The sequence below is a fragment of the Myotis lucifugus genome, unplaced genomic scaffold (genome assembly GCF_000147115.1).
Source record: "Myotis lucifugus unplaced genomic scaffold, Myoluc2.0 scaffold_7, whole genome shotgun sequence".
In the NCBI taxonomy this organism is placed as follows: Eukaryota; Metazoa; Chordata; class Mammalia; order Chiroptera; family Vespertilionidae; genus Myotis; species Myotis lucifugus.
The window spans coordinates 8,094,166-8,121,412 of NW_005871055.1; the positions used below are offsets into that span (position 1 = coordinate 8,094,166).

The 27,247-nt window shown below is 42.4% G+C and overlaps 1 protein-coding gene across 9 annotated transcripts in view; it reads right to left on the bottom strand.

Annotated features, from left to right (window-relative positions):
• Positions 1-307: 307 nt before the first annotated feature.
• The window catches only part of CAB39L (calcium binding protein 39 like), a 156,756-nt gene continuing 129,816 nt past the window's right edge, over positions 308-27,247 (bottom strand). For all 9 annotated transcript variants that reach the window (XM_023748655.1, XM_023748647.1, XM_023748649.1 and 6 more), the window contains 4 exons: positions 27,146-27,205; positions 24,918-24,983; positions 11,788-11,931; positions 308-686 (listed from right to left, as the gene is read on the bottom strand). In XM_023748655.1, coding sequence (XP_023604423.1) covers positions 507-686; positions 11,788-11,931; positions 24,918-24,983; positions 27,146-27,205 — 450 coding nt within the window. In that variant the 3' untranslated portion in view covers positions 308-506. The remainder of the gene's footprint in view (positions 687-11,787; positions 11,932-24,917; positions 24,984-27,145; positions 27,206-27,247) is intronic.

A 27,247-nucleotide genomic window follows, 5' to 3' on the forward strand; every position in this document is an offset into this window, starting at 1 on the left:
GGACAGTGAGCAGAAAGGAGGGCTGAGCAGGGGGATGCACATTGATTTCCTGGGTGCACATTGATTTCCTAGGAAGTCAGGAACCACCAATTAGAGTTAAAAGACATGGGCAGGGAACAACATGGATCTTATTTTCTCAGACCTGTCAGTGCCTTAAGGAATTAGCCCAAGTGCAGGTAAGTCAAACACTCTTGTGCCTTCTGCCCAGGCCCAGCTCCCCTGAGAATTCCACCCTCTTTGAGGGTTCAGTGACCCATCACTTGGGCTCCTCCTTAGGGGTTCATAGGGACTGAGAGCTCAGGGCTGCTTTTCATCAACAAAAAGTTACAATTGCTTTTATTAATAGCTCTGATTTCACATAATCACAGACTTGATTAAACTGAATATATAGTTCTAGGTTAGTTTCTTTTCATTCAAATGTTTATATTCCATCTACACTGAACAATAAACTGAGAAAAATAGGCACCTCTCATGAGACGGTGACTGGCCAGGAACTGGGTGAGGCTTCAAGGGGCCGTTTTCTTCAAGTCGCGAATCTGTTTAATCAAGTAGTTCTTCTCATCAGTGAACTGCTCATCGTCCGTCCTTTCTTTTTGGAAGCTGCTCAGAAACTCAATGAGTTTGGGTTGATTTTTTAACAGAATCTCCACAATAGGCTGTGTTTTGTGAGGACTGGCCACAAATACCTGAAACATAAAGTAACAAATACGGAGATAAGCAATGCACGCCAGGGACAGCATGGATCCCACTTGTTCATGTGGTACCTGTGTTAGTATAATATAGAAAGCCTGGGTCATACTTCCTTTATTAAGGAAAGTCAGTAATTCCCCATTCATATCCATGAAGGTGTGCAGGAGGCAGCTGAGTCAGTAATTCCCCATTCATATCCATTTCCCATACATTACATAAAACTCTATTTGATATATTTAAAATTATATGCTATAATTATATATTTAAGTTATAATTAAATATATAATTATATATTAAAAATAATATATTCAACATGTATTTAACACAATATATTCAATATATAATATATTTAATATACCTAATATGTAATATACTCATCTGGCTTAAAATTTAAAAAGGGCAAAGGTGTACAGTCTTCCTCTCACCTTCCCTCCCCCAGAGGTCACCACTGTTTTCTTGTGTATGTGGACATTTATAATTACAACTGCCCAGGCCCTTCCTCCCAGAGATTCTAGCTCAGCAGATCTGGGCTGCAGGTCCGGCATTCTGTATTTTTATAAAGTTCCACAAACAGTCTTATATGTACTCCTGGTTGAAACCGTGATCCTGGACAAATAATTTAGGTATACTATAAAAGGCAGCAAAAACTATAATAGTAAGACACAATCACTCAAAATTATAATATTGATTGGTACAATATTTTGCAATGGACATACTTCCTCGTTAGATGCTACATATATGACTACATGACCAGAATACCCATAAAGGTATCAACTCCTCTATAGCTCTCTGGGCTCTCTCATGTCCTCTCACACTTAAAAATGCAGTGTTTCGCCCTAACCTGTTTGGCTCAGTGGATAGAGCGTCAGCCTGTGGACTCAAGGGTCCCAGGTTCGATTCCGGTCAAGGGCATGTACCCTTGGTTGCGGATATCCCCAGTAGGGATGTGCAAGAGGCAGCTGATCGATGTTTCTCTCTCATCGATGTTTCTAACTCTCTATCCTTCTCCCTTCCTCTCTGTAAAAAATCAATAAAATATATTTTTTTTCTTTTTTTTTTTTTAATATATTTTATTGATTTTTTACGGAGAGGAAGGGAGAGGGATAGAGAGTTAGAAACATCAATCAGCTGCCTCCTGCACACTCCCCACTGGGGATGTGCCCGCAACCAAGGTACATGCCCTTGACCGGAATCGAACCTGGGACCCTTGAGTCCGCAGGCCGATGCTCTATCCACTGAGCCAAACCGGTTAGGGCATATTTTTTTAAAAATGCAGTGTTTCACCACCAGCCCCTCAGCCCCTGCCTCCACATCCTGTACCTCCAACAGTGCACTCTACTCTCAACATGCTAGGAACAGGATTGCTTATGACAGTGGGGGCCACAAGGTTGAGCCCTAAAGGTTCCCCCAACCCAGCAGTTATGGGGAGGGAGAAAACTACACAAAGATTTTATGAACCACCCAGCCAGTATGGCTCAGTGGTTGAGCATCAACCTATGAACCAGGAGGTCATGGTTCAATTCCAGGTCAGGGCACATGCCTGGGTTTCGGGCTTCATCCCCAGGGTAGGGCATTCAGGAGGCAGCTGATCAATGATTCTCTCTCATCACTGATGTTTCTATCTCTCCCTCCCTCTCCCTTCCTCTCTGAAATCATTAAAACTATAAATCTTTTAAAAAGATAAGAACCAATGAGGTTCTGAAAGACTGCAGAGATTCAAAGGAGGGGAAGATTATATTAGATTTCTGCATTTGGAACAGGAAAGGCTCATGGTGTAGGTCAGCGGTCGCCAACCTTTCGGACCTCATGGACCACCAGTGGTCCGCAGACCACCGGTTGGCAACCGCTGGTGTAGGTGACATGAGAGCTAGTCTATGAATCATATTTTCTATTTATTCTTTGGTAATTTGCATGTTCCTAATGATTTGTCCATTTCATCTAGGTTATCTAATTTTTTGATGTACAATTATTCACATTATTCTTTTATACTATTTTAAAAAATCCTATAAGGAGATTGAATCAGTAATCAAAACCCTCCTGATAAAGAAAAGCTTAGGACCAGGCAATTTTACTGGCAAATTCTACAAAATTTTAAAGAATTAACACTAATTCATTTAAAAATTCTCCAAAAAATAAAACAGAAGGGACTACTTCTTAACTCATTCTATGAGGCCAGTATTACTCTGATACCAAAACCAGATAAAAATATCACAAGAAAACAACAGACCAATATCCTTTATGAATAAAGATGCAAAAACCCTCAACAAAATACAAGCAAATCGAGTCTATCATCATATGAAAAAGGATGATATGCCATGGCCAACTAGAATTTATTCCAGAAACCCAAGGTTGGCTTAACATAATAAAATCAATGTAATATACCACATGTACTAGGTTGAACTAAAGAAAGGCAAAGGTGCAAAGTCCCCTCAAAAGATGAATGTTCAAGTCCTAACCCTCAGTATCTGTGACCTTATTTGGAAATAGGGATGTAATCAAATTAAGATGAGGTCACAGTGGATTAGGGTGGCCCCTAACCCAATGACTTTTAAGAAGAGGGAAATTTGGACACAGAGACACAGGGATGTAGAGAGAAAATGCCATGTGAAAATGAACACAGAGATTGGAGTTACACAATAAGCCAAGGAATGCCAAGGACTGCTGGGAACTAGCAGAAGTAGGAGACAGGCATAGCATGCATTCTCCCTGAGCTTCCCAAAGGAAGCAACTCTGCTGATCCTTGATGTTAGACTGTAGTCTCCAGAACTGAGAGAAAATAACTTTCTGCTGCTTTAAGCCACTCAGCCTATGGTATTTTGTTACTATAGCTCCAGGAATCTAATATATCATATTAATACAATGAAAGAAACCACATGATCATTTCACTTGATATAGAAAAAGTATTCAACAAAATCCAACATCTATTCATTAAAACAACCTAAAACTTTCAACATGGGACAACTGGATATCCACATACCAAACAATGAAGTAGGGCCCTTACCTCACACCATAAGTAAAAAATAACTCAAAATCAATCAAAGACCTAAACATAAGAGTTAATAAAATTTTTAGAGGAAAATATAGGGGTACAACTTCATGACCTTGGATTTGGCAATGTTTTTTAGCTATGACCAAAAGCAAGAGCAACAAAAGAAAAAATAAACTGAACATCAAAATTTAAAAATTTGTGTATCACAGGACACTATCAAGAGCATAGAATGGGAGAAGATACCTGCAAATCATATATATGATAAGTGTCTAGCATCCTAAATACATTAAAGAACTCTTATAATTCAACAACAAAAATACAAACAAGCACTGAGGCTGGTTTGGCTCAGTAGGTAGAGCGTTGGCCCACAGACTGAAGGGTCACAGGTTCGATTCCAGTCAAGGGCACATACCCGGTTACAGGCTCTATCCCAGGCCACAGTTGGGGCACGTGTGGGAGGCAACCAATCGATGCGTCTCTCTCACATCAATGTTTCTCTCTCTCTGTCTCTTCCCCTCTCTCTAAAAATTAATGGAAAAATATCCTCAGGTGAGAATTAACAACAACAACAAAAAACAAGCCTTTTTACAAAGGGGCACAGGACTTGAATAGACACTTCTCTCCAAAGAAGATATACAAATGGCCAATAAGCACATGAAAAAGTGTTCATCATCATTAGTCACTAGTGAAATGCAAATCAAAACCACAGATGTCACTTCACACCCACTAGGTCAGCTACAATTTTTAAAACTGACAATAACAAGTGTTGGTGAGGAAGGGGAGAAACTGGAGCCCTGAACATTATTGGTGGGAATGTAAATGGTGTAGCCTCTGTGTGAATCACCATAACACTGAGCAATTACATTCCTGAGTACATACCCGAAGAATTGAAAACATTTGCTCAAACAAAAACTTGGACAAGAATGTTCACAGCAGCACTATTCACAATAGCCCAAAGTCCATCAACTAAAGAATGGATAAACAAATTGTGATATATTCATACAATGGAATATTATTAGGCCATAAAAAGGAATGAAGTACTGATTCCGTTACAACATGGATGAACCTTGAAGAGATGCTAATGAAAGAAACCAGACACAAAAGGCCATATATTGTGAAATTCCATTTATACAAAATATCTGGAATAGGCAAATCCATAGAGATTGAAAACAGATTAGTGGTTAGCAGGGCTGGAGGTAAGGCCAAATGAGGAGTAATTGTTTAATATATGTACAGGGTTTCCTTTTTGGTGATGAAACTGTTCTAATAGATAGTGGTGATAGCTGCATAACACTGGAAATAGACTAAATGTCACTGAATTGTACACTTAAATGGTGAATTTTGTGTTATGTGAGTTTTACTACAATGAGCTACAATTGTTACTTACTTAAAAAAGTAACATTTACAATGTGACACAAAATGCCTGATGTATTAGTATGTTAGGAAGTCACCTACTGGAGCCAACTGTGTGGCTCTTCTAATGACCATGCTGTGAAGTTTTAGCTAGAAATTGTCTGGCATTGCCCTAGCTGGTTTGGCTCAGTGGATAGAGCAGGGGTCCTCAAACTTTTTAAACAGGGGGCCAGTTCACTGTCCCTCAGACCATTGGAGGGCCGGACTATAGTTTAAAAAAAAACTATGAACAAATTCCTATGCACACTGCACATATCTTATTTTGAAGTAAAAAAACAAAACGGGAACAAATACAATATTTGTATTTGCATGTGGCCCGCGGGCCGTAGTTTGAGGACCCCTGGGATAGAGCATCAGCTCATAGACTGAAGGGTCCCAGGTTTAATTCTGGTCAAACCTTAGTTGCAGTCTTGATCTCCGCCCCTGGTTGGTGGTGGTGGTGGTGGGGTGTTCGGGAGGCAATCAATCAATGTGTCTCTCTCACATCGATGTTTCTCTTTCTCAGTCTCTCCCCATCCCTTCCACTTTCTCTAAAAAATCAATGGAAAAATATCCTTGAGTGAGGATTAACGACAACAACAACAACAAAAGAAATAGTCTAGTAACTCCTAACAGTCTTTCTTTTTAAGAAGATTACATATACTGGGCAAACTGAGCTTCTCTGTATCAATCTGAAATAAATGTAAAATGTGTTGGAATTTGCATACAGGCATCATTGGATCAACTCCATTCAATCCATATACTGTCCAATAGACCTAAAAATGGTTACATTTGTTTTCAAGTTTTAAATTTTGCCTTATTTTTATTTTGTATGGGTTCTGAACTCTGCTGCCTCTAAAGGTAGATGCTGATTTGAGGCAACTAATGCAATACTGCAGGACTCCTTCAGGGCAGCTGGGATACTCAAGGCTTGAGATGAACCATTTCATAAGGAATGCACTTGTAAATCAAGGTCTGGGAAACCAAATATTTTTTTGTTTTGTTACCCTCACCTGAGGATACTTTCTCCATTGATTTTTAGAGAGAATAGAAGAGAGGGAGGGAGTGACCTTGACCGGGAATCAAACCTGAGACCTTTTGGTGTGTGTGTGTGTGTGTGTGTGTGGCGGGGGGGGGGGCGGGGGGGGGAATGGCAAGGACAACTCTAACCACCGAGCACACCGGCCAGGGCAAAACCAAATCATTTGACTATATGTTCAAGATAGAGCATTTGTTGGTTCTCTCTGCTGTACCCATTTTTAAATGCTATTTTCAATCCCCCCAAAAGTTATACAAATGAAACTACTTGTGACTTTTCTTTTTAGAATGCAGTCTTATTGTCTGTATCCCTTAATTTACACAACATGGCCCTAACCGGTTTGGCTTAGTGGACAGAGCGTTGGCCTGTGGACTGAAAGGTCCAGGTTCAATTCTGGTCAAGGTCATTTACCATGGTTGTGGGCACATCGCCAGTAGGAGGTGTGCAGGAGGCAGCTGATCAATTTTTCTCTCTCATCGATGTTTCTAACTCTTGATCCCTCTCCCTTCCTATCTCTGTAAAAAATCAGTAAAATATATTTAAAAAAATTTACACAACAAGTTCTATTTTGCCAAGAGGGATTTGTGCTAGACCCAATATTGTAAGCTAGTTTTCTCCTTTATGAACCCTACCGTCTGTAATGCATGCTGTAAGCCTGGAGTGCTTTGTACATGGATTTGAAATTGGGGCTCTTGTTATAGTTACATAGAAGTTACTAAAAAGAAAATTTCATCTGTGCAAGTGAATAAGACCTTTTTATTCTAAAGGTTCACCTTTCCAAATGAATACCCCGAGGGACCCCACCCGTGCATGAATTTGTGCACTGGGCCTCTAGTAACTTATAAAAAGACAAACAATTCAATAGAAAAATGGTTAGAAAAAGTTTTATTATTAAACTAGTGGCTTGGTGCACAAAATTCATGCACCTTTGTCATTTTAATTATGGTGTATCTTGGTGTAGGCCCCTTTGAGTTCATCTTGTTTGGGACTCTGCGCTTCCTGGACGTGTGTCTATTTACTTTGCCAGGCTAGGGGAAATCTTCTGTCACTATTTCTTCCGATAGGTTCTCAATCCCTTGCTCTCTCTCTTCTTTTTCTGGTACGCCTGTGATGCAAATGTTGGTATACTTGATGATATCCCAGAGATTCCTTAAACTATCCTCATGTCCTTGGATTATTTTTACTTTTTGCTGTCCTGATTGTGTGTTTTCTGCTACCTTGTCTTTCAAATTGTTGATTCAATACATTCATCCAATCTATTGTTGATTCCTTCTAATCTATTCTTCATTTCTGAGTGGTTTATTTTTATGTTTCCTATCTCTATTTTCATGTTGTCTATGTCTTTGTTAAAGTTCTCACTGATTTCCTCTACTATTCCCCTCAGTTCATTGATCATCCTTATAACCAATGTTTTGAACTCTGCATCTGGTAGATTGCTTGTCTCCATTTTATTTAGTTCTTTTTCTGGAGTTTTGTTCTGTTCTTTCATTTGGGACATATTTGTCTCTCATTATGGTTGCCTCCCTGTGTTTTTTCCTGTATTAGGTAAAGCTGTCTCCTAGTTTTGGTAAAGTGGCCTTATGTAGTAGGTGTCCTGTAATGCCAGTGTTGCAACCTCCCTGGTCATCTGAGCCAGGTACCACAGTGTTTCCCTGTGTGGGTTGTGTTTGTGTGTGCCCTCCTGCTGTAGTTGAGCCTTTATTGCTATTGGCATGCCAATGAGAGGGACTGACTTTCAGGACTGACTATGACTATAGTGGAGGAACTGTTGTGCATGGCCTCACCCTAGGGAAAAGTAGGATTCCCTTCAGCAAGGCTCTGATGCCTTCTGAATTCACCCTTTAGGTGTGTTATTTGTGGAGATGGTTGGGTGGTGCTCTGTTGTGGTCTGAAACTGGCCCCTGGGTGTGCTTGTTCTGGGATCTCTTAAGAGGGGGTCAGGTGCACTGCCTGTGCCCTGCCCAGGGCCACTTAATATGATCTGCAGATGGTTGGTGCTTGTGCCAGGCGTTGGGCTGCTTAGTAAGAAGTATGGGCACAATGAGGCCAGATACTGCTTACTTGAAGTTTGTGAACCTTTGAGAGAATTTAGTAAAGTATGAAGCATGAGCCATAACAGGCTGTTTGTATGGAAAAGCCACTGGAAGTGGCCTAGGTAGGCCAGCAAGTTGGGTGGGTGGGGGAATCACCAGGGCTGGGCAAAATGTTTTAGCCGGGTTGATGGAGACTCAGACTTGGTGCCAGCCAGAGCCTGCAGGCTAAGTGGGAGAGGGCTCAATAAAGGACCAATGGCCTCTGCCAGCACATCTGTCTGAAAGAAAGCCGCCTCTCCAGTCCTCACCCTGAGCCAGATAATTAAGTTCCTCTAGTATGTCCTGGTGCTTTTTCAGCCACAATCCCAGCACTGGAGCTCAGAGCAGTTGAGTTCATCAGCGAGTAAGTCCATGCGCAGGCCCTTTAAAAGGAATGCCTAGGACTCCAGCAGCCCTCCAGATTGAATCCTCTCAGCCTCAATCCCTGTTTGGTTTTCACAGCCAGAATTTATGGGGACCTCTCTTCCCTGCACTGGAACCCTGGGCTAGGAAGCATGATGTGGGCCTGGGACCTCTCTTCCTCAGCAGGGACCTCTGAGGCTGAGAAAACTGCCACATATGGGTTTGGGACCAGCCCATTCTGTGCGAAGGCCCCTCCTACTTGTCTCAATGTGGCTTCTTTTTTTTAATATATTTTTATTGATTTCAGAGAAGGAGAGGGAGAGAGATATAGAAAGATCAATGATGAAAGAAAAATCATTGATCAGCTGCCTCCTGCACACACTCCACTAGGGATTGAGCCCGAAACCCAGGCATGTGCCCTGACCGGGAATTGAACCTCCTAGTTCCGTGGTTGGCAAACTGCAGCTCGAGAGCCACATGCGGCTCTTTGGCCCCTTGAGTGTGGCTCTTCCACAAAATACCACGTGTGGGCGCGCACATACAGTGCGATTGAAACTTCATGGCCCATGGCAGAAATCGGTATTTTGTGGAAGAGCCACACTCAAGGGGCTAAAGAGCCACATGTGGCTCGTGAGTTGCAGTTTGCCGAGCCGCAGTTTGCCGACCACTGTCCTAGTTCATGGGTTCATGTTCAACCACTGAGCCACACTGGTCAGGCTCAATGTGGCTTCTTTTTTATACCCTGAGTTATGGGATTTCTGTTCCGCTACATTTCAGGTGGTTCTCAATGAAGGTTGTTCTGTAGTTTAGTTGTAATTTTGATGTGGTCACGGGAGGAGGCAAGCATAGCATTTTCCTACTCTGCCATTTTGACTGGGCATAATAAGTTTAAAATCTGGTAGGGAGGATTCCGCTATCTGTTCTTCAAAATTACCATCGATAATCCTAAGCCATTACTTGTGAAAGGGGTCAATGGCGGGGGGTGGGGGGCTTTCACCAATAAAGATAAATTTTTAAAAAGCAAACAACAGTAACAAAAACACACACACACACAAAAGTAACAAAACCGCCCCCCAAAACACAAAAAAATAACAAAACTAATAATTTGAATTAGCTTGTTAAGTTCCAGGAAAATTCCTGTTGGAATTTTGAATGTAATTGAATGGAATTTATAAATTAATTTTGGGTTTAAATTGCTCTAGTGACTTTTTGGACAATGAAGATCTGGTGGCTGAAAGATGGATTAAAACTTTTTTTTACCTCTCAGAGCAACAATTAAATCCTATATAATAAAAGGCTAATATGCAAATCGACTGAATGGTGGAATGACTGGTGGAACGACCGGTTGCTATGATACTCACTGACCATCAGGGGGCAGATGCTCAATGCAGGAGCTGCCCCCAGCCTGCAGGCCCCGTCCAGCAGTGGCAGTGGGGGGCAGGGCCAGCGAGTGGGTGGCGCCAGGCCAGCCAAGGTGGATGCCAGCAGGGGGCACCCCCCGATTGCCCCACCAGTCACCCCATAGATCAGCCCTGATTGCTGGCCAGGCCTAGGGACCTTACCCATGTACAAATTTTGTGCACCGGGCCTCTAGTATCTTATAAACTGCCATGTGTCCATGTATAGACTGATAAATTCAATTAATGAACATACATTATAAAGACTAAAAAAAGCCCACCTAACCTGTAGGAATATTTAAGTAAACTAAAATAAATATACTCAATGATAAACTATGATACCAATAAAACTACTAGCTCTAAAAATGACATATAATGGTAATGAATTAATGTTTACTGATGTTATGGCATTCAGTGATAAAATCAGGATATGAATCTTGTATACAATGTGAATACAGCTGTAGAAAAAAAAAACCTTCAAATATGTGCACAGGAAAATAAAATTTACTAAAATCTTTACAATAGTTAGGAGTATGGGATTACAGATTAGATTTTTCTCATCAACCATAATCTATAAAAATCTATTGTCTAAAGTTTCTAGGAGGCCATTTTATTACTTATTAGAGGCCCAGTGCACAAAATTCGTGCACTTGCGGGGGGGGGGGCCCTCAGGCCAGCCTGTGCCCTTGGGGGATGTCCGACTGCCGGTTTAGACCCGATCCCCACAGGCCTAAACCAGCAGTCGGACATCTCTCTCACAATCCAGGATGCTGTATGCACCAGTGACCATACTTTCATACAGGTGAAAGGCATCTTGCTGTTGTATGGGCAGCTACATTTTTTTGCCCTGATTATAAAAAGTAGTACATAACATGATCCTTCTGAGGTAGCAGTACCATTTTCCCCATCTTATGGGTGGAAAAACTGAAGCAGAGAAAAGTTAAATAATTGGCTTTGTCACACAGTTATAAGTGTCAGAATCAGTAGTGACCACAAAATATGCAAGCCAGAGTCCATGTATATTATCACTGCATCATCCTGTTTTTTCAGTGTTAGAGTAGCCTTGACAGATTTTAATTTTTAAATCTAAGAGACTGTTCCCAATATTTGGGCAGGGTCCCTAGGCCTGGCCAGCGATCAGTGCCGGTCTGTGGGGCGACTGGTGGGCAGGGCAATCAGGGCGCCCCTGCTAGCACCCGCCTTGGCCGGCGGCCTGGCACTGCCCACTGGCTGGCTCCAGCCCCCAATCACCGCTGCCAGTTGCCCCCTGGTGGTCAGTGCGCGTCATAGCGACCAGTTGTTCCACCGGTCATTTTGCCATTTGGTCGATTTGCATATTAGGGTTTTATTATATAGGATACTAATGAAAAAAGTATTAGGAAGAGATAGCAGGTATTACAGGGGGTAGTTTTCTTTCATAGGAAAATGCATTTACAAAAATATTTATGAATAAGTAAAAAAAGTGAGTAGTACCCAAGTATTTCTTCATTGCTTAATTTAAGGTTCAGAGAAATACTTAAGGCAGAAAGCAAAGCATTCAAATTCTCACACTCAGGATTTGCGTTCTAGCTCAGTCACTGATTATTTTAGTAACTTTTAGGAAACAGTATCTACCTATTTTCTTAATAAAAAAAAGAAAATATTTAGAGATATGGATTAGTTAGAAACCTTTTAGAAAGAAATGGGCATTCATTAATATAACTCTAAAATTTCACCTAAGTCATGCAAAACAAAAGACTGCCTATTTAATTTTTTCTCAAGTATAAAAGAGAATAAAAAGTAGGGAGTTTGCCACTTGAAACTGGAAAACAAATGCCCACTTTATTTCTGTAGCTTACACTTTACCTTAAAGACATGAAAGGCTTCAAATTGAATATTGGGACTTTTATCTCGAAGGAGGTTCATCATCAGTTTGAGGTTCTCTGGCTTGCTGATGTACTTTGTCATAATGGCAAAGTTGTGTCTATCCAGGATCAGTTCACCCAGAAGCTATAAACAAATAAAACAAAATATCAATGCTATAATTTGAGAGCCATCTTATTCAAAATACACCTCACTGCTCCCCACTGAAAAACAAAATATAAATGTGAGTTTAGAATGTTGACATAAAAAAATTGAGAGTCCTTAAGCACATCTTAAAGCACAGGCATGAAAGCAGTAGTTAAGTTATTTTAAGCTTTTTACAGTTTTGTTAAAGTCCATACTTAATGCATTTCTGAATCTATTTTTAAGCCAATCATTGCTGCAGCTTTAAAAAGCTCACTCTGTAGCTCTAATCAAGAGCTAGCGAGAAACTAATTTATTATTTTCATTGTTTAGGTTATCTTGAGGTAGGATAAGAATAACAAAATTGACTACAATTATACACCCATTACCTAAATTAATGTATTCTAGTAGCTTACTGGGGAAAAAATAGGTTATATAAAGTGATTTATATGTTCCCCCAAATTTTTATTACAAACCCTGATATATAACCAGTAAAAAATCACTGATTCTGACTCCAAATGAAGTTTAACATGTGCAGCACGTTTTTATAAAAAAGTAAAGCAAAACATTTTCTGGTGACAAATTAATAGTTCCCCAAATGCAGCATTACTCCATGTTATGAACTGAATGCTTGTGTCCCCTCCAAAATCTACATGTTGAAATTCTAATCTCCAACGTGATGGTATTAGGAGGAGGGGTCTTTAAGAGGTTAGGACATGAGGGTAAAAACATCATGAATGGGACTGGTGCTCTTATGAAAGGGACCCCAGAGAGCTCTCTCACTGCTGGCATCTTAATCTTGGACTTCCCAGCCTCCAGAACTACAAGAAATAAATATTTCTTATTTAAGACACTCAGTCTACAGTATTTTGTTATAGCAGCCAGAACAGACTAAGACACTTCAAAATAAAATAAAAATACCCAAAATGGGAACAGTTGAAGAGACTCTAACAGCACAGCTTAATGTGCTGCTGCTCCATCTCATAAACTTGTATTCTCACTGTAGTGGTAGCAATCCTAAAGCTTTGGCAACCAGGCAGTTGAAGTGTACCCTTAACATAATTTTATATGTGATATATTTATTTTCCAAATCTCCTATTTACTGGAATTTTTCTGGATGTCCCAGGATAGTAATACATTGCATAGATGTTTAAGTTCTGGATGGAAGGAGAAAGCACATGAAACTGTCTGTCTTACAATACAGTCTAGCAACATAACCCCAGGTGTATAGGTAGGGGTGCGTATGTAGGGATGTATGCGTACGTTGTGTGTTTGGCAGCCAGGGAACAACCACTTTGCCTGCGATGCATCTTTTGTCTATTGAACAAATGAGAAGTACACACCTTTAAGTAATTTTAGTGCACAAAAGTAACGTTTGTTAAACAGAAAATGATGACCATAGTTGCGTGTAGGCTGGTTACCAGTTAGTCATATACATATGGAATGGCAAGAATGTAAATCGTTGATCTTCATCTTCCTTAGTCTCTCTCTGCAGCATCTAAAGCAAACTGAACACTCTTCCGGAAACTTTCTTTGCTTTTGGTTTCAAGGCCATTTCATTCTTCTGGTCTCTTACCCCTTGCAGTGTATTCCTTTGCTGCCTCTATTACTGATTCGCCTTCCTTCAGCACCACATATGCAGGAATTTTCCAAGTTGTATACTTGTTTTTTCTCATTCATTCATTCATTCATTCATTCCAAGCTATATACTTGAATCACTTAGCTTTTATTTCCCAACAGTCTCATCTAAGTCCATGGCTTCAACTATAACATCTGGGAAGGTGTCTCTCAAATCTACATTTCTAGTTTCAGTTTCTTTCCTAAACTCCATGCCCACATTCTAACTGTCCACCAGGCAGCCCCAGCTGCCTGGCCTATCACACTCAATGTCTCTTTCCTCTTTTCTCTTTGTTAATGACATCATATCTTCCAGTGCCTTAGGGCAGAGTGTTGAAATCTTCCCCAGCTCCTTTCTTTCCCTTGCTCCTCACATAAAATCTATATCCAAGATCTTCCAATTTTCTGTTTCTAAGGGCCTCAAAGATCTTTCATTCAATTTTTACTGCCAGTACCCTCATCCAAACCGTTACTGCCTTTCATCTGGATGACTACAACAGCACGCAAATGGTCTCCTCTGCAGTCTTCAGTCAATCCAATCCATTCTGTACATTATATCAAACAAATCTTCCCGAAGATCAGACCTATTCATGTTACTAATTCCACTTATAAAGTGGATGGATAAACAAACAAATGTCTAGATTCCTATGGACGGCACTCAAAGCCCTTTGTGATCTGAAGTCATTCCTGCTGCTTCCTCTCCTCCGCTCCCTCACTTAGTCTTCCTTATTCCTGAGTCTGAGGCCTTACTCCCCTTGCTTTATCCCTCCACCCCAGCTTTATCTATATATAAAAGGCTAATATGCAAAGTGTCCCTCAGAAGTTTGACCGGGAGACCGGGAGTACGATCACTTGCTATGACATGCGCTGACCACCAGGGGGCAGCACAGAACGAAGGAAGGCCCGGGCCGGCAGCCAGAAGGCTCCGATTAGCCCTGATCACCACCCAGGCCTAGGGGACCCTACCCATGCACGAATTTTGTACAACAGTCCTCTAGTCTACACTAATAAAAGAGAAACATGGTAATTAGCGTACGACCGCTACCCTTCCCATTGGCTAATCAGCATATCCTTATGCAAATTAACTGTCAGCCAAGATGGCGGCCGGCAGCCAGGCAGCTGGAAACGAACATGAGGCTTGCTTACTCCAGTGACTGCAGACTCCAACATTCCCCGCCTGACTTGCAGGCCTCTGAGTTGCAACTATGTACTATGTTGCAAATGTAGTAGCTAAACAAAACCCCAGAAACCAGCTTTCAGCCTGCCGGGATCTCAGAGCTGAAGTTATACATTGTTTCGATTATAAAACGGCAAAAAAACCAGATACGAAGCCTCAGAGCTAGAGCCAGAGCTAAAGCTGGCCCAGAATAAAATAAAAAAAAGAGAAAAAAAAGGAGCAGTTGGGAGCTTCAGGCAATAACCGCCAGCCTGAAAGCAGCCCTCAGCTCCTCACCCAGACTGGCCAGGCACCCCAGTGGGGACCCCCACCCTGAAGGGTGTGTGACCAGCTGCAAACAGCCATCATCCCCTCATCCAGGCTGGCCAGGCACCCCAGTGGGGACCCCCACCCTGATCCAGGACACCCTTCAGGGCAAACCAGCCGGCCCCCAGGCCTCTATCCTATATAGTAAAAGGGTAATATGCCTCCCAGCACCGGGATCAGTGGAGTTGCGAGGCCTCTTGGCACCAGATCAGCATGACAGGGGGCAGCGCCCAAACCCCCTGATCGCCCTGCGGCTCTGTGTGTGACAGGGTGCGGTGCCCCAACCTCCCTATCCGCCCTGCTCTGTTCCTGACAGGGGAAGGCGCCCCAATCCCCTGATCTCCCTGCGGCTCTGTGTGTGACAGGGTGTGGCGTCCCAACCTCCTGATTGGCCCTGCTCTGTGTGTGACAGGGTGCGGTGCCCCAACCCTCCCCTCCCCCCACGGGCCCTGCTGTGTGTGTGACAGGGTAGAGCCATAACCTCCCCATTGGCCCTGCCCTGAGTGTGACAGGGTGCAGCGCCCCAACCCCCTGATCCGCCCTGCTCTGTGTGTGATAGAGGCCGGCGCCCCAAACCACTCCCCCCCAACGGGCCCTGCTCTGTGTGTGACAGGGTAGAGCCATAACCTCCCCATCGGCCCTGCCCTGAGTGTGACAGTGGCAGCGCCGCAACCCCCTGATTGGCCCTGCTCTGTGGGTGATAGAGGGCGGTGCCCCAACCCCCTGATTGGCCCTGCTCTGTGCGTGACAGGGGGCAGCACCCCAACCCCCTGATTGGCCCTGCTCTGTGCGTGACAGGGGGGTGGCGCCGCAACCTCCCCATCGACCCTGCCTTGAGTGTGACAGGGGGCGGTGCCCCAACCCCCCAATCGGCCCCACCCTGAGCATGACTGAGGGTGGCATCGCAACCTCCCGATCCGCCCTGCTCTGTGCATGACAGGGGGCGGCGCCCCAACTCCCCAATCAGCCCTGCTCTGAGCCTGACTAGGGGCTGCACCTAGGGATTGGGCCTGCCCTCTGCCACCCAGGAGCAGGCCTAAGCCAACAGGTCATTATCTCCTGAGGGGTCCCAGACTGCGAGAGGGCACAGGCCGGGCTGAGGGACCCCCCACTCCCCCCCCACAATGCACAAATTTTTGTGCACCGGGCCTCTAGTTTATATATAATTGACAAAACTGTACTCACTTAAAGTGTACATTATAATGATTTCATATACATAAACATTGTGAAATATTTACCACAATCACGTAAACACATCCACCACCTCAGTTATCTGTGTGTGTGTGTGTGTATGTATGTGTGTGGTGAGAATGCTTAATATCTACTCTCAACAACTTTCAAGTATACAATTCAGTACTGTTAACTATAGTCACCATAGTGTACATTACATTCCCAAACCTTATCTATAGCTAAAATTTTATACCTGTTGATCAATTTCTCCCCATTTTCCCTAGCCCCAGCCCATGGTAACCACCATTCTACCCTATGTTTCTGTGAGTTTGACTTTCTCCCAGGCTGAATCTCCTCGACTGCCTTTATGCTCTTTGTTTTTCCCCAGCTGTACTCACACTGCCTTGCAGTACAGAGTTACTTGTGAGTCGCTTTAGAATATAAGTTCCACAGGGGATGCATCAAATCTTGTTTGTGTTTGTACCCTTCACAGCTTGTGTGATGAATGTGGATAGTGTTGGGGAAATAAGGTGCTATTACCACAGAATCTTCCCAACAAAATGTAGAAGGAAAGCAGTTTTATTACTGAACAAGGCCTGGTGCATGAAATTCGTGCACAGGTAGGGTCCCTAGGCCTGGTTGGCGATCAGGGCCGATTAGGGCCTTCCGGCTGCTGGCCAGGCCCTTCCTTACAGCTGCCAGCTGCCAGCCAGCGCCTTCCTTCCCTGGCTGCCAGCTGCTGGCCGGGGCTTCCTTTGGTCTGTGCCACCCCCTGGTGGTCAGTGCAAGTCATAGCGAGTGATCAAACTTCCGATCTCCCGGTCGAACTCCTGAGGGGACATTTTGCATATTAGCCTTTTATATATAGAGAGATAAGCATAGTCAAAGCACAACACTGTAGGTAATCTATGAAAAAGACAGATAAAACCGCACTTATTTACACGGCCAAGGAGCTACAATCGTTATATACATATATCCTCAACATAAAAGGTAACCTGCCCCCTGAAAGAGGACTTGCCAGCGTTACTTGCTGTGCACCTTTTCATAGTTCACTCTAAATTCACCTGACCATTGAGGTAGTTCTTTGTTTTAGCTAATTGCCTTTATCCAACAAATAATAAGCATAAAAAAACCTTTCTTACCTCTCTAACAAGAAATGTTTATAGGTTAGAGAGAAGCACCAAGGTTAAACTCCCCTGGTGACAGTGAGATGGCTCCCAGATGTTCAAAAAACAAAACAAAGAAACCCAACCACTTCTGGGTTGTAGAGCTGACAAGAGGCTTCTAAGTTATATACGTGTGTGTGTGTGTGTGTGTATGTGTGTGTGTGTGTGTATATATATGTATATATCTTTATAAAACATGTATATATATGTGTACACACACACACACACACACACATACACACACACTGCTTTTTACAGGCCTATCTATATCTATATAGATATATCTTGTATATAGATATATATCTAAAAATGTATTTCTATAAAATATATAATCAAATATAATCTATACCACGTTAAAATACATATACATCACACACACAAATACATATGAAAAGGTCTTTTAGCAACAATTTCATTAAAAAAAAAACTAACCCTTAAAATGTGCACACACACATTCAATAAACATTTGCTGACGTTTATGAGTTATTCAGATTAAGTCACTTCAGTTTTTATTACATGGGGATGTCCATCCTTTGCTAATATAATTTGACTACTTTTCTGAAACAATTGTGTTAAATCACTTGGCGAACAACACTAAATTTTTTAGCTAGTAAGTGTTAATCTATTTTAATTAATATTGACAATGACAAAATACTGCACTTCATGGAAAAAGTTGTATTTTTACTTCCTTAAATTTTATTTTACAGGCTTCATACTATATAGTAAAACCATGCACATCAAGTAGATATAATGAGTGTGTTTTTTAACTTAGGGTTTTAATTAAATTGACCAGAGTCCAAACCCCTCCCAAATTCCACGAAGGTTCTTTTGAATTATAATCTTTCTAGCTAGTAATTAAATGTCAGGCCCTGAAGAAGACAAGAAATAAATTTCTAAACTCTGTCACATGAGTGAAAGGAATTTCTCTGTTAATTACTTTTTATTGACACTAGGAAACTAAGTTCCCCAAAATAGTTCAGGAAAATTTAGAATATGATTAACAAAAGGCAGCAGGTAGCACTACTTTGGAATCAGAAAATAGCCTAGTGTGAGGAACATAAGTGACCCCATCTTAAAGCTAACCGCTGTCCTGACATCTGGGTGATGATGGACCCTAATCCCTCCCCTTCCCTGGGAGGCTCTGGAACAGGAACCAGAGCTCTGGGCTGATCACAATTCATATCAATTCCCTCTCTAGGGCGAGACACTCTCCCTGTTTCTCTTACTTCACGCTGCACCGAAGCCTCTGGCACCTGATCTCTTTGCTCATCCAGGCATTCTCACTGCTCTCATAACTTACAGAGTCTGGCGGGGTGAGGGGTGGGGGTGGAGGGCTCAGAATCGTTGTGTTGCTACTGCAGAATGCTGCTTTCTTTAAGCTCGCTTTTATAACGGACAAACTGGACTTGGCCTCATGTCTTGGCATGTCGGTTCCTTCCAGCATTGGGGAGCTGCTTTCATACATTGCCCTTCCACAAAATACCTAGCTTTAATACAATTCATTACTGGAAGAATACTGTAAGTAGACTATTGTAATAATTTAACCTCTTATTTCCTATAATTATAAAACATCTATATATAAAATATTACATAATCCAGAGATATAAACAAGGTTATGTTAAAATAGAACACACTGCTGCTACCCACACATCTAATTTCCAAAAGGAAAAACCAACAGCACGCTAGCAGAGCTCTTCAAAACAATGTTTTTCTGTTGAAGAAAACAATAAACAATATTTAGTGAGCTCTTTCCTTGAATAGAGTGATACAAAACCATTTTAGCAAGTCTCTGCCTATAATGTGGCATTCAAAAAAGCCAACTCTTCGGTAACCTTTTAAACAATTTCTGCATTCTCAGATATGCTTTATCTGCCTTTTACTAGTTTCGTTTCTCTCTCTCTCTCTCTCTCTCTCTCTCTCTCTCTCTCTCTCTTTCTCTCTCTCTCTCCCTCTCCCACTCTCTCTCTCCTGTTCAACCAGTGCTTGGTTTTATCATATTCTTAATCAAATATTTTCAAGACACTCAACTGTAAAGAATTTTAGGCAGGAATAGCAACCGATGTAGTATGTCTGCATGGATTAATAAATAGTAAGAAAGAAGTCTTATGAGTCAGCTGAGTTATCTGTAAATGAATAGGAAACATAATCCGTTTGAAAAAGGGGGTGTTTTAATACCAGGTACAAACTCTGCTGCTTCTTGCTGGTGTCACTGGGAACATTGCAGAGGTCTCTACCTAGAGAACCATGTGAAGAGGGAGGCTGGGAAGTGGAGAGCTGGGTGACAGCAAACAGCAGTGAGCAATGAACCTTCCTTCCCTTTGCTACACACCAAATTTGTATGACATAACATACCAATCACACATCCACTGTATTAACAGGCTTCTATTTTTTTTATTTTTTTTTTATTTTTTATTGATTTTTTACAGAGAGGAAGGGAGAGGGATAGAGAGTTAGAAACATCGATGAGAGAGAAACATCGACCAGCTGCCTCCTGCACACCTCCTACTGGGGATGTGCCTGCAACCAAGGTACATGCCCTTGACCGGAATTGAACCTGGGACCTTTCAGTCTGCAGGCCAACGCTCTATCCACTGAGCCAAACCGGTTTGGCAACAGGCTTCTATTTTTAAATGCAAATGCATTCTGGTAGGAATAAGTCTAATTCACACCCTAGTCCCAATTACTTATTTAGAACTGATCCCCACCTTCCAGAGATTAAACTCTAGGGATAATGATGAATATCTATATATATAAAAGCCCAACAACCATTACAGTGGAACAACCAGAACAACTGGTCGCTATAACGTGCACTGACAAGCAGGGGGCAGATGCTCAATGCAGGAACTGCCCCCGGGTGGTCAGTGTGCTCCTACAGTGGGAAAGCCGCTCAGCTAAAAGTCATGCTCACAGCTGGCGAGCACAGCAGCAGTGGTGGGAGCCTCTCCCACCTCCGCGGTAGCGCTAAGGAGCGGTGAGCCAAGCAGTAAGGAGTGAGCAGGCAGGCGGTTAGCGGCAAGGGGTCCCGGATTTCGAGAGGGTGCAGGCTGGGCTGAGGGACACCCCTCTCCCCGTGCATGAATTTCGTGCATCAGGCCTCTAGTTTACTTATAAAATTTCTTTTTATTTTATTGAACAAACATATCTATGAGCTAGGCTCTGCTCTAACCACTTTTCAAATATTAACAAGGGAACAGGATAAGGTGGGGCTGAAGATATCTTGAGAAGAGAATGAGACAATAGGTACAGGGTAGAAGATGATGATAGGATAGTAGGAAAGGAAAACCAGAAGGGGGATGTTTGAATAAAAAACTGCCAGTTTTATAACTTTGCCGAAGACCCTACCTAGCTAGAGAAAAATTTCTGTCACAAGTTCTTGTCACTGCTGAAATGGAATAGGGATAATTCTAAAGTCTATGACCTTCAGCTTTTTTGACCCCTAAATTTAGTTGTCACCTTAGTTTGTAACAATGTCTCTACTTTGGTCCAATATCTGACAGATTCCCACTGAAAAGGGGAAAGATTTGAAAATTTATAAGCAATTTCCTGTATTCTGGCCCTTCAGACCACTGTCACCTCTGTTTACTGTTTCAATTTCCACTTCCCTCCCAGGGAGACTACCTCTTGTAAACATGGACAGCTGTGCTTTGGCTGTCCTTGTAGAGCCCTTCACAAATAAGCAATTCTGTTCTTCAGGTACATGGCTGTGGCAATAGGATGCATCTTTCTCTTCAACTGTGTTAACGACTGGACATGGGAGAGCCCAGCATTGATGTCACTGCCTTTGCCTAGAGCTCAGTCTCATCACAGCAAGCTCCAGCAAGGAACACAGCATGGTATCTTTCCTACAGGGATCACCTTGTATGGGTTTCCACTCAAAGGGAAACTCAATAAAGAGTGCTGAGTGACTGGCAGAAAACAGTACACTGACCTCTCCTCCAAGCTGGAACAGTGAGGGCACAAATACAGGGGAAAGCAGGTCATGGCCAATGCAAAATCACGGTTAAAGTGAATTTACAAAAATATGGTACAAAACATTTAATTTATGGCTTAAGCTTAAAACTATACGATATTTAGAAACAAATGCATTGTTCTATGAATGTCATCCCAAACATATAAAAATAAAATGAATGATATTTAGTAAGCTCAAACATCATACAAATCGCTTGACAAAAAACAACCAAGTATTATCTGTCAAAAACATTCTTTTGAATACAGTAAAACCTCGACATAACAGACTAATTCAGGTGTGTGGATGTTCATTAAAGCTGAAAGTCTATTATATAATAAAGTAGGTTTTCCAAATGCATATGTTAAAAATTTGACAAATTGGTTAACCTGTTTTTACTTATAAAGACACTAGGGGCCCGGTGCACGAAGATTCGTGCACTGGGGGGGGGGGGGGTCCCTCAGCCTGACCTGCACCCTCTCAATCTGGGAGCCCTCAGGGGAGCCCTCTCCAATCCAGGAGTTTCTGTCTGTCTTTGCAACCATATGAGCGAATTGTCTGAGACCCCCAACCCAGTTTGGTTTGTTGCTCACAGAATAATAGAGGCATTTTTTTTCTTTGCTCCATAGGTGGAGATTTCCTGGAAGTTTTAGGATATCTTCTCTTTAATTTTTCCTAGACACTCTGATTTTACTTATGTCTCTCACCTTTGCTTTCCCTCCATCCCCCACCGCAACAGTAATTTGCTCCAGGCTCACTTTGCTCTAGTGTCTAGGACAGGGATGGCGAACCTTTTGAGCTCGGCGTGTCAGCATTTTGAAAAACCCTAACTTAACTCTGGTGCCATGTCACATATAGAAATTTTTTGATATTTGCAACCATAGTAAAACAAAGACTTATATTTTTGATATTTATTTTACATATTTAAATGCCATTTAAAGCAAAATCAACCAAAAAAATGAGTTCGTGTGTCACCTCTGACACGCATGTCATAGGTTCGCCATCACTGGTCTAGGAGATCCGTCTGCCACCAGAACTACGATTCCCAGCATTCCTGGTGCTCCCCACGCTCTGAGCTTCTGCTTGGAACTGGGGCTGCCACCAAAACTACTATTCCCAGAATTCCTGTTGCTCTCCACGCTCTGGGTTTTCCCGACCAAGGGAGCCACGTCCCCCCAAGCCTCTGGCTCTCCTGCTCTGCTCTCCATCTGGTGACCAAGGGAGCCATGTCCCCCCCAAGGGAGCAACCGAGGGAGCGACCAAGGGAGCCACATCCCCCTCCCCCCAAGCTGCCGGCTCTCCCACTCTGCTCTGTGCATGCAAGTTACCCGCCATCTTTGTCAGGTTAATTTGCATACTCACTCCTCATTGGCTGGTGGGCGTGGCTTAAGCATAGCAGAGGGATGGTTAATTTGCATGTTTCTCTTTTATTATATAGGACTAGAGGCCCGGTGCACAAAAATTTGTGCACTCGAGGGGGAGAGGGGGGGTCCTTCAGCCCGGCCTGTGCCCTCTCGCAGTCTGGGACCCCTCAGGGGATGACAACCTGCTGGCTTAGGCCCGCTCCCCAGGGGATTGGGCCTAAGATGGCAATCAGACATCCCTCTGGCAGCCTGGCAGCCCTAGGGGGATGTCCACTTGCCAGTGGGGAGCAGGCCTAAACTGCAGTTGGACATCCTTAGCGCTGCTGAGGAGGCAGGAGAGGCTCCCACCACCACTGTACTGGCAGCCATCAGCCTGGCTTGTGGCTGAACAGAGCTCCTCCCATGTGAGAGCGCCCTAACCACCAGGGGGTAGCTCCTGCATTGAGCATCTGCCCCCTGGTGGTCAGTGTGTGTCATAGTGACCAGTCATTCCCAGTCTTTCTGCTGTTAGGGTCAGTTTGCATATTACCCTTTTACTATATAGGACAGAGGCCTGGTGCACGGGTGGGGTCAGCTGGGTTTCCCTGAAGGGTGTCCCAGATCAGGGTGGGGGTCCCGCTTGGGTGCCTGGCCAGCCTGGATGAGGGGATGATGGCTGTTTGCAGCTGGTCACACCCCCTTCAGGGTGGGGGTCCCCACTGGGGTGCCTGGCCAGTCTGGGTGAGGGGCTGAGGGCCGTTTTCAGGCTGGCGGGTGACTGAAGCTCCCAACCTCTCCTTTTTTTCTTTTTTTTTTATTCTGGGATTTATTTACCTTCTACGGCTGTCACTGGAGCTGAGAGCTGGCTTTAGCTCTGAGGCTTGGTTCCAGCTCTGAGACCTCAGCTGCTGAAAGCAGGTATCTGGGTTTGCTTGGGTTCTATAATCGAAACATTGTTGCAACTCCAGCTCTGAGGCCCAGCTGGCTGAAAGCAGGTTTCTGGGGATTGTTTAGCTTCTATAATTGCAACATAGTTGCTTAGAGTGCAAGCTCAGAGCCCAGCAGCCACAGGCGGGGAACCTTGGCTTCCTCCATCACTGGAGCAAGCAAGCCTCCTGTTCGCTTCAGCTGCCTGGCTGCCGGCCGCCATCTTGGTTGGCAGTTAATTTGCATATCTCGCTGATTAGCCAATGGGAAGGGTAGCGAAGTTACGGTTAATTACCATGTTTCTCTATTATTAGATAGGATGTTTGTGTAACTAAAATTAAGTAAGCATAAAGAGTTTAATTTCACAGAAAAGTTTTCTATGTGTATTATTATAATTTTAAATGTATACTGAATAGATCTAGTAAATGCATGCATTTACCAGTCACCTCAAGTAAACAACTGCACATGGTGGGGCGTGGCTTAGCGCAGGTGGGAACATCGGTGGAGTTAAAACTGCTGCAGAAAGTCTGTTGCCATTGGACAACAGAACCAATGACCATGCATGTGGTGTGATCATGTGCTAATCATTTGCTGAACACTGTTTATGGGTGGTGACTCTTGGATTTAAATATGTAGACTATAATTGTAGGTATATAATATTTATTTCAACAAAATTACTAGTGTTTTTCCCAACATATGGACTATTTGCTAAAATTTGTAAAAATAACAGTGAATGAATAACAAAATAACCTGTTAATTATAAGCAAATCTTAGTTAAAAGCATTTTAAAATTATCAGGGTATTAATTTTCACACATGACATATGGACCAGAAATTTTATCCGTTAAATCTGAAGTTCATTAAATCAAGGTCTGTAAAATTAAGGGTTTACTGTATCTGGGCAGAATACCCAAGAAATGTCCCTCCTGGATAAATGGCTGCTTCCAGGCACTTTTCACTGAGGGAGGGAAGGCCACTCACAGACAGATGTAGCCCTGCTCTGCTGGGCTCCCTGTTTGATGAGGGAGAATGGCATTTCCACAGGAATTTCATAGGAGATATAATCTCAAATTGGAGATATACTAGTAATCTCAAATTGTGGTCACACACAACACACTTTTTGTATAGTAGCACATACTTATTATTTATAGTTACTTCTAAAAAGTACTTGAGGCAAGACACATTATTTTGCTATAAAGTATAGTTGTAACATAAAATATTTCTCAAGTTACAAAAAGGATACTTAAACTTTTTTGTATTTACTTGCTTTACTAATAAACCAATCATTTAATACCAAGACATCAATTTATGGAGACTCTAAGTTAAATTTGATATTACCTTTAAAGATTGTCTCTTAGTCACATAGTTCTCAGACTGAAGCAATTTCTCATAGTCTTCAAAAATCTAATGAAAAAAAAATATTACAGTGTAAAACTAATAGTTATTTCTCTGCGTTAGGTTTGCTTGCTTGCTTCAGAATTAAGTAAATACCCAATCCCTGAGTCCAGTGCAGCCCAGCTGCTGTGCTTTCTATCTCTGTGTGTTTAACCCTAGACTGACCACCACTGTCCACTGGGAGGTTTCCCCTTTCCCCATCCTCTTTTGCACATAAAGACATCGAGAGTGGGAAGGTCAGGTGATACAAGAGACATACTTCTCTATTTTATTTTAGTTCTGCAAATTATAAATAGGGTAGAAAAATGTAGTAATTGAATACTCACAATAAATCATTTTGAATAAAACATCTATTGAGTTGCAAGACAACGCATTTTATGCCATATTAAAGAAATCTGTTTATGTAGACTTGCTGGTAGTCTATGAATAATTTGAGAAAGATTAAATAATTTAGGGTTTCACCTGGCAACTCATTAAAAATCAAATTGTCAAATTCATAGCATGAACATGTAGAGCAGTGGTTCTCAACCTGTGGGTCGAGACCCCTTTGGTGGTCGAACGACCCTTTCACAGGGGTTGCCTAAGACCATTGGAAAACACATATATAATTACATATTGTTTTTGTGATTAATCACTATGCTTTAATTATGTTCAATTTGTAACAATGAAATTGGGCGTCACTACAACATGAGGAACTATATTAAAGGGTCGCGGCATTAGGAAGGTTGAGAACCACTGATGTAGAGGAAATAGGGCTACTTTTGCTGCAAGACTGCAATGCCAATCCCAACTAGCCTCTCTGGAGCACCTCTACTCTCCCCAGAGGTTGGGGGACACTGGTGTTTGGAGCCCCTGTTTCCTATTGTGGTTGAACATCAATTATTACTTAAGCCCTTCAATCAACTCAGGGAGCCAGCAGCTGGGGAAGCTCAGTGTCAACTTCCCATCCATGTGTAGATGCACTCAGGGATTACTAAGGTGGAAGGAGCAAGACCAGCAGAGAATTGAAAGCTACAGTGTTCAGAGGCTGAAGAAGGTACAAAACAGCCCTGGTCATCAGAGGGCCAAGTGGGAGGGATGTGTGTGTGCTCGAGTGAGATGAAAGTAAGCTGAGCACACTGACGATAATTACTGAGAGAATTAAGAAAGTGAAAAGTATAAAAGAAGCATGTAGTTCACATTAAAGTCACAGTAACTAGACTTATTATGTATGAAGGACTTATTATTTATTCTAGGTATTAGGGATACAAGTAATAATGATAAAACTTAATACTGAGTGCTTACCATGGTACTATCTTGAAAACTTCAAATCTTGTCAAATTCCTACCACAGCCCTATGAGGTAGGCATTAAAATGTTTATTTTGAAGTAGTTACAGGAACTTGCCCAGGGTCACGCAATTAGTAAGAGGGAGAGCTGGGTCTTGAAGCCAAACAAGCAGACTCTAAAGTCTTTATTGTACTCTGAACCCTTGTGTTCAACAGATAAAGTTCTGCCTCTCAGGGAGCTCAAGGACCGGCTAGTTAGATGCAGCCACAACACAATAATACACGGTAAACAGTGAGAGAGGGGCAGGGGAGGGAGGCCAGGAGGGTGTGTGTGTGTGTGTGTGTGTGTGTGTGTGTAAGGGTGTGAGTGTGTAAGGGTGTGTTAGGGAAAGCTTGCTAGAAGTGTCACATTAATCCAAATGACAAAAGGATGAGCTGGATTCACCATTAGAGAAGGGAGTCAGAAAATATAAATATTTTGGTATTTCTACTAGTAAGTAAAACTAATTATTGACCAGGTCAAATGACTTATCTTAGTAAGGGTGGGGTGTTCTTCCATATGGAAGAGTTACCTACTGGCTCTTAAGGGCAACATGGATGCTCTTAAGTCAAGATCAAGGTGAGCAGGTGCTAGTTGTTTTTTGGAGCTCCAGAGTATAACACTAGGAAGAGATATGAAAAATGAGAAAGCCCTGATCTCCTGCCATTGCTAATTTTCCACAAGGTTTCCTGATGACCTGGCTTCTGGGTAAAAGACCAATTGGATGTATGGTTGACATGGTGGATTTCTATAGTGGATCATAAACAGGAATAAGTGCTCATAAATTTAAGAGAGAGAGAGGGAGGGAGAAAGAAAGGGAGGGAGGGAGGAATAAGGTAAGACTTAAAAATAACTTCTACTTACAGTGTCATAATTTTGTTCTAAGAAGTCTGCTACCAACACTTTATGTCTGGTTAGTAAATCCTAGAGAAAGAAGAACCAAGTGAAACAAAATGATCATAGCTA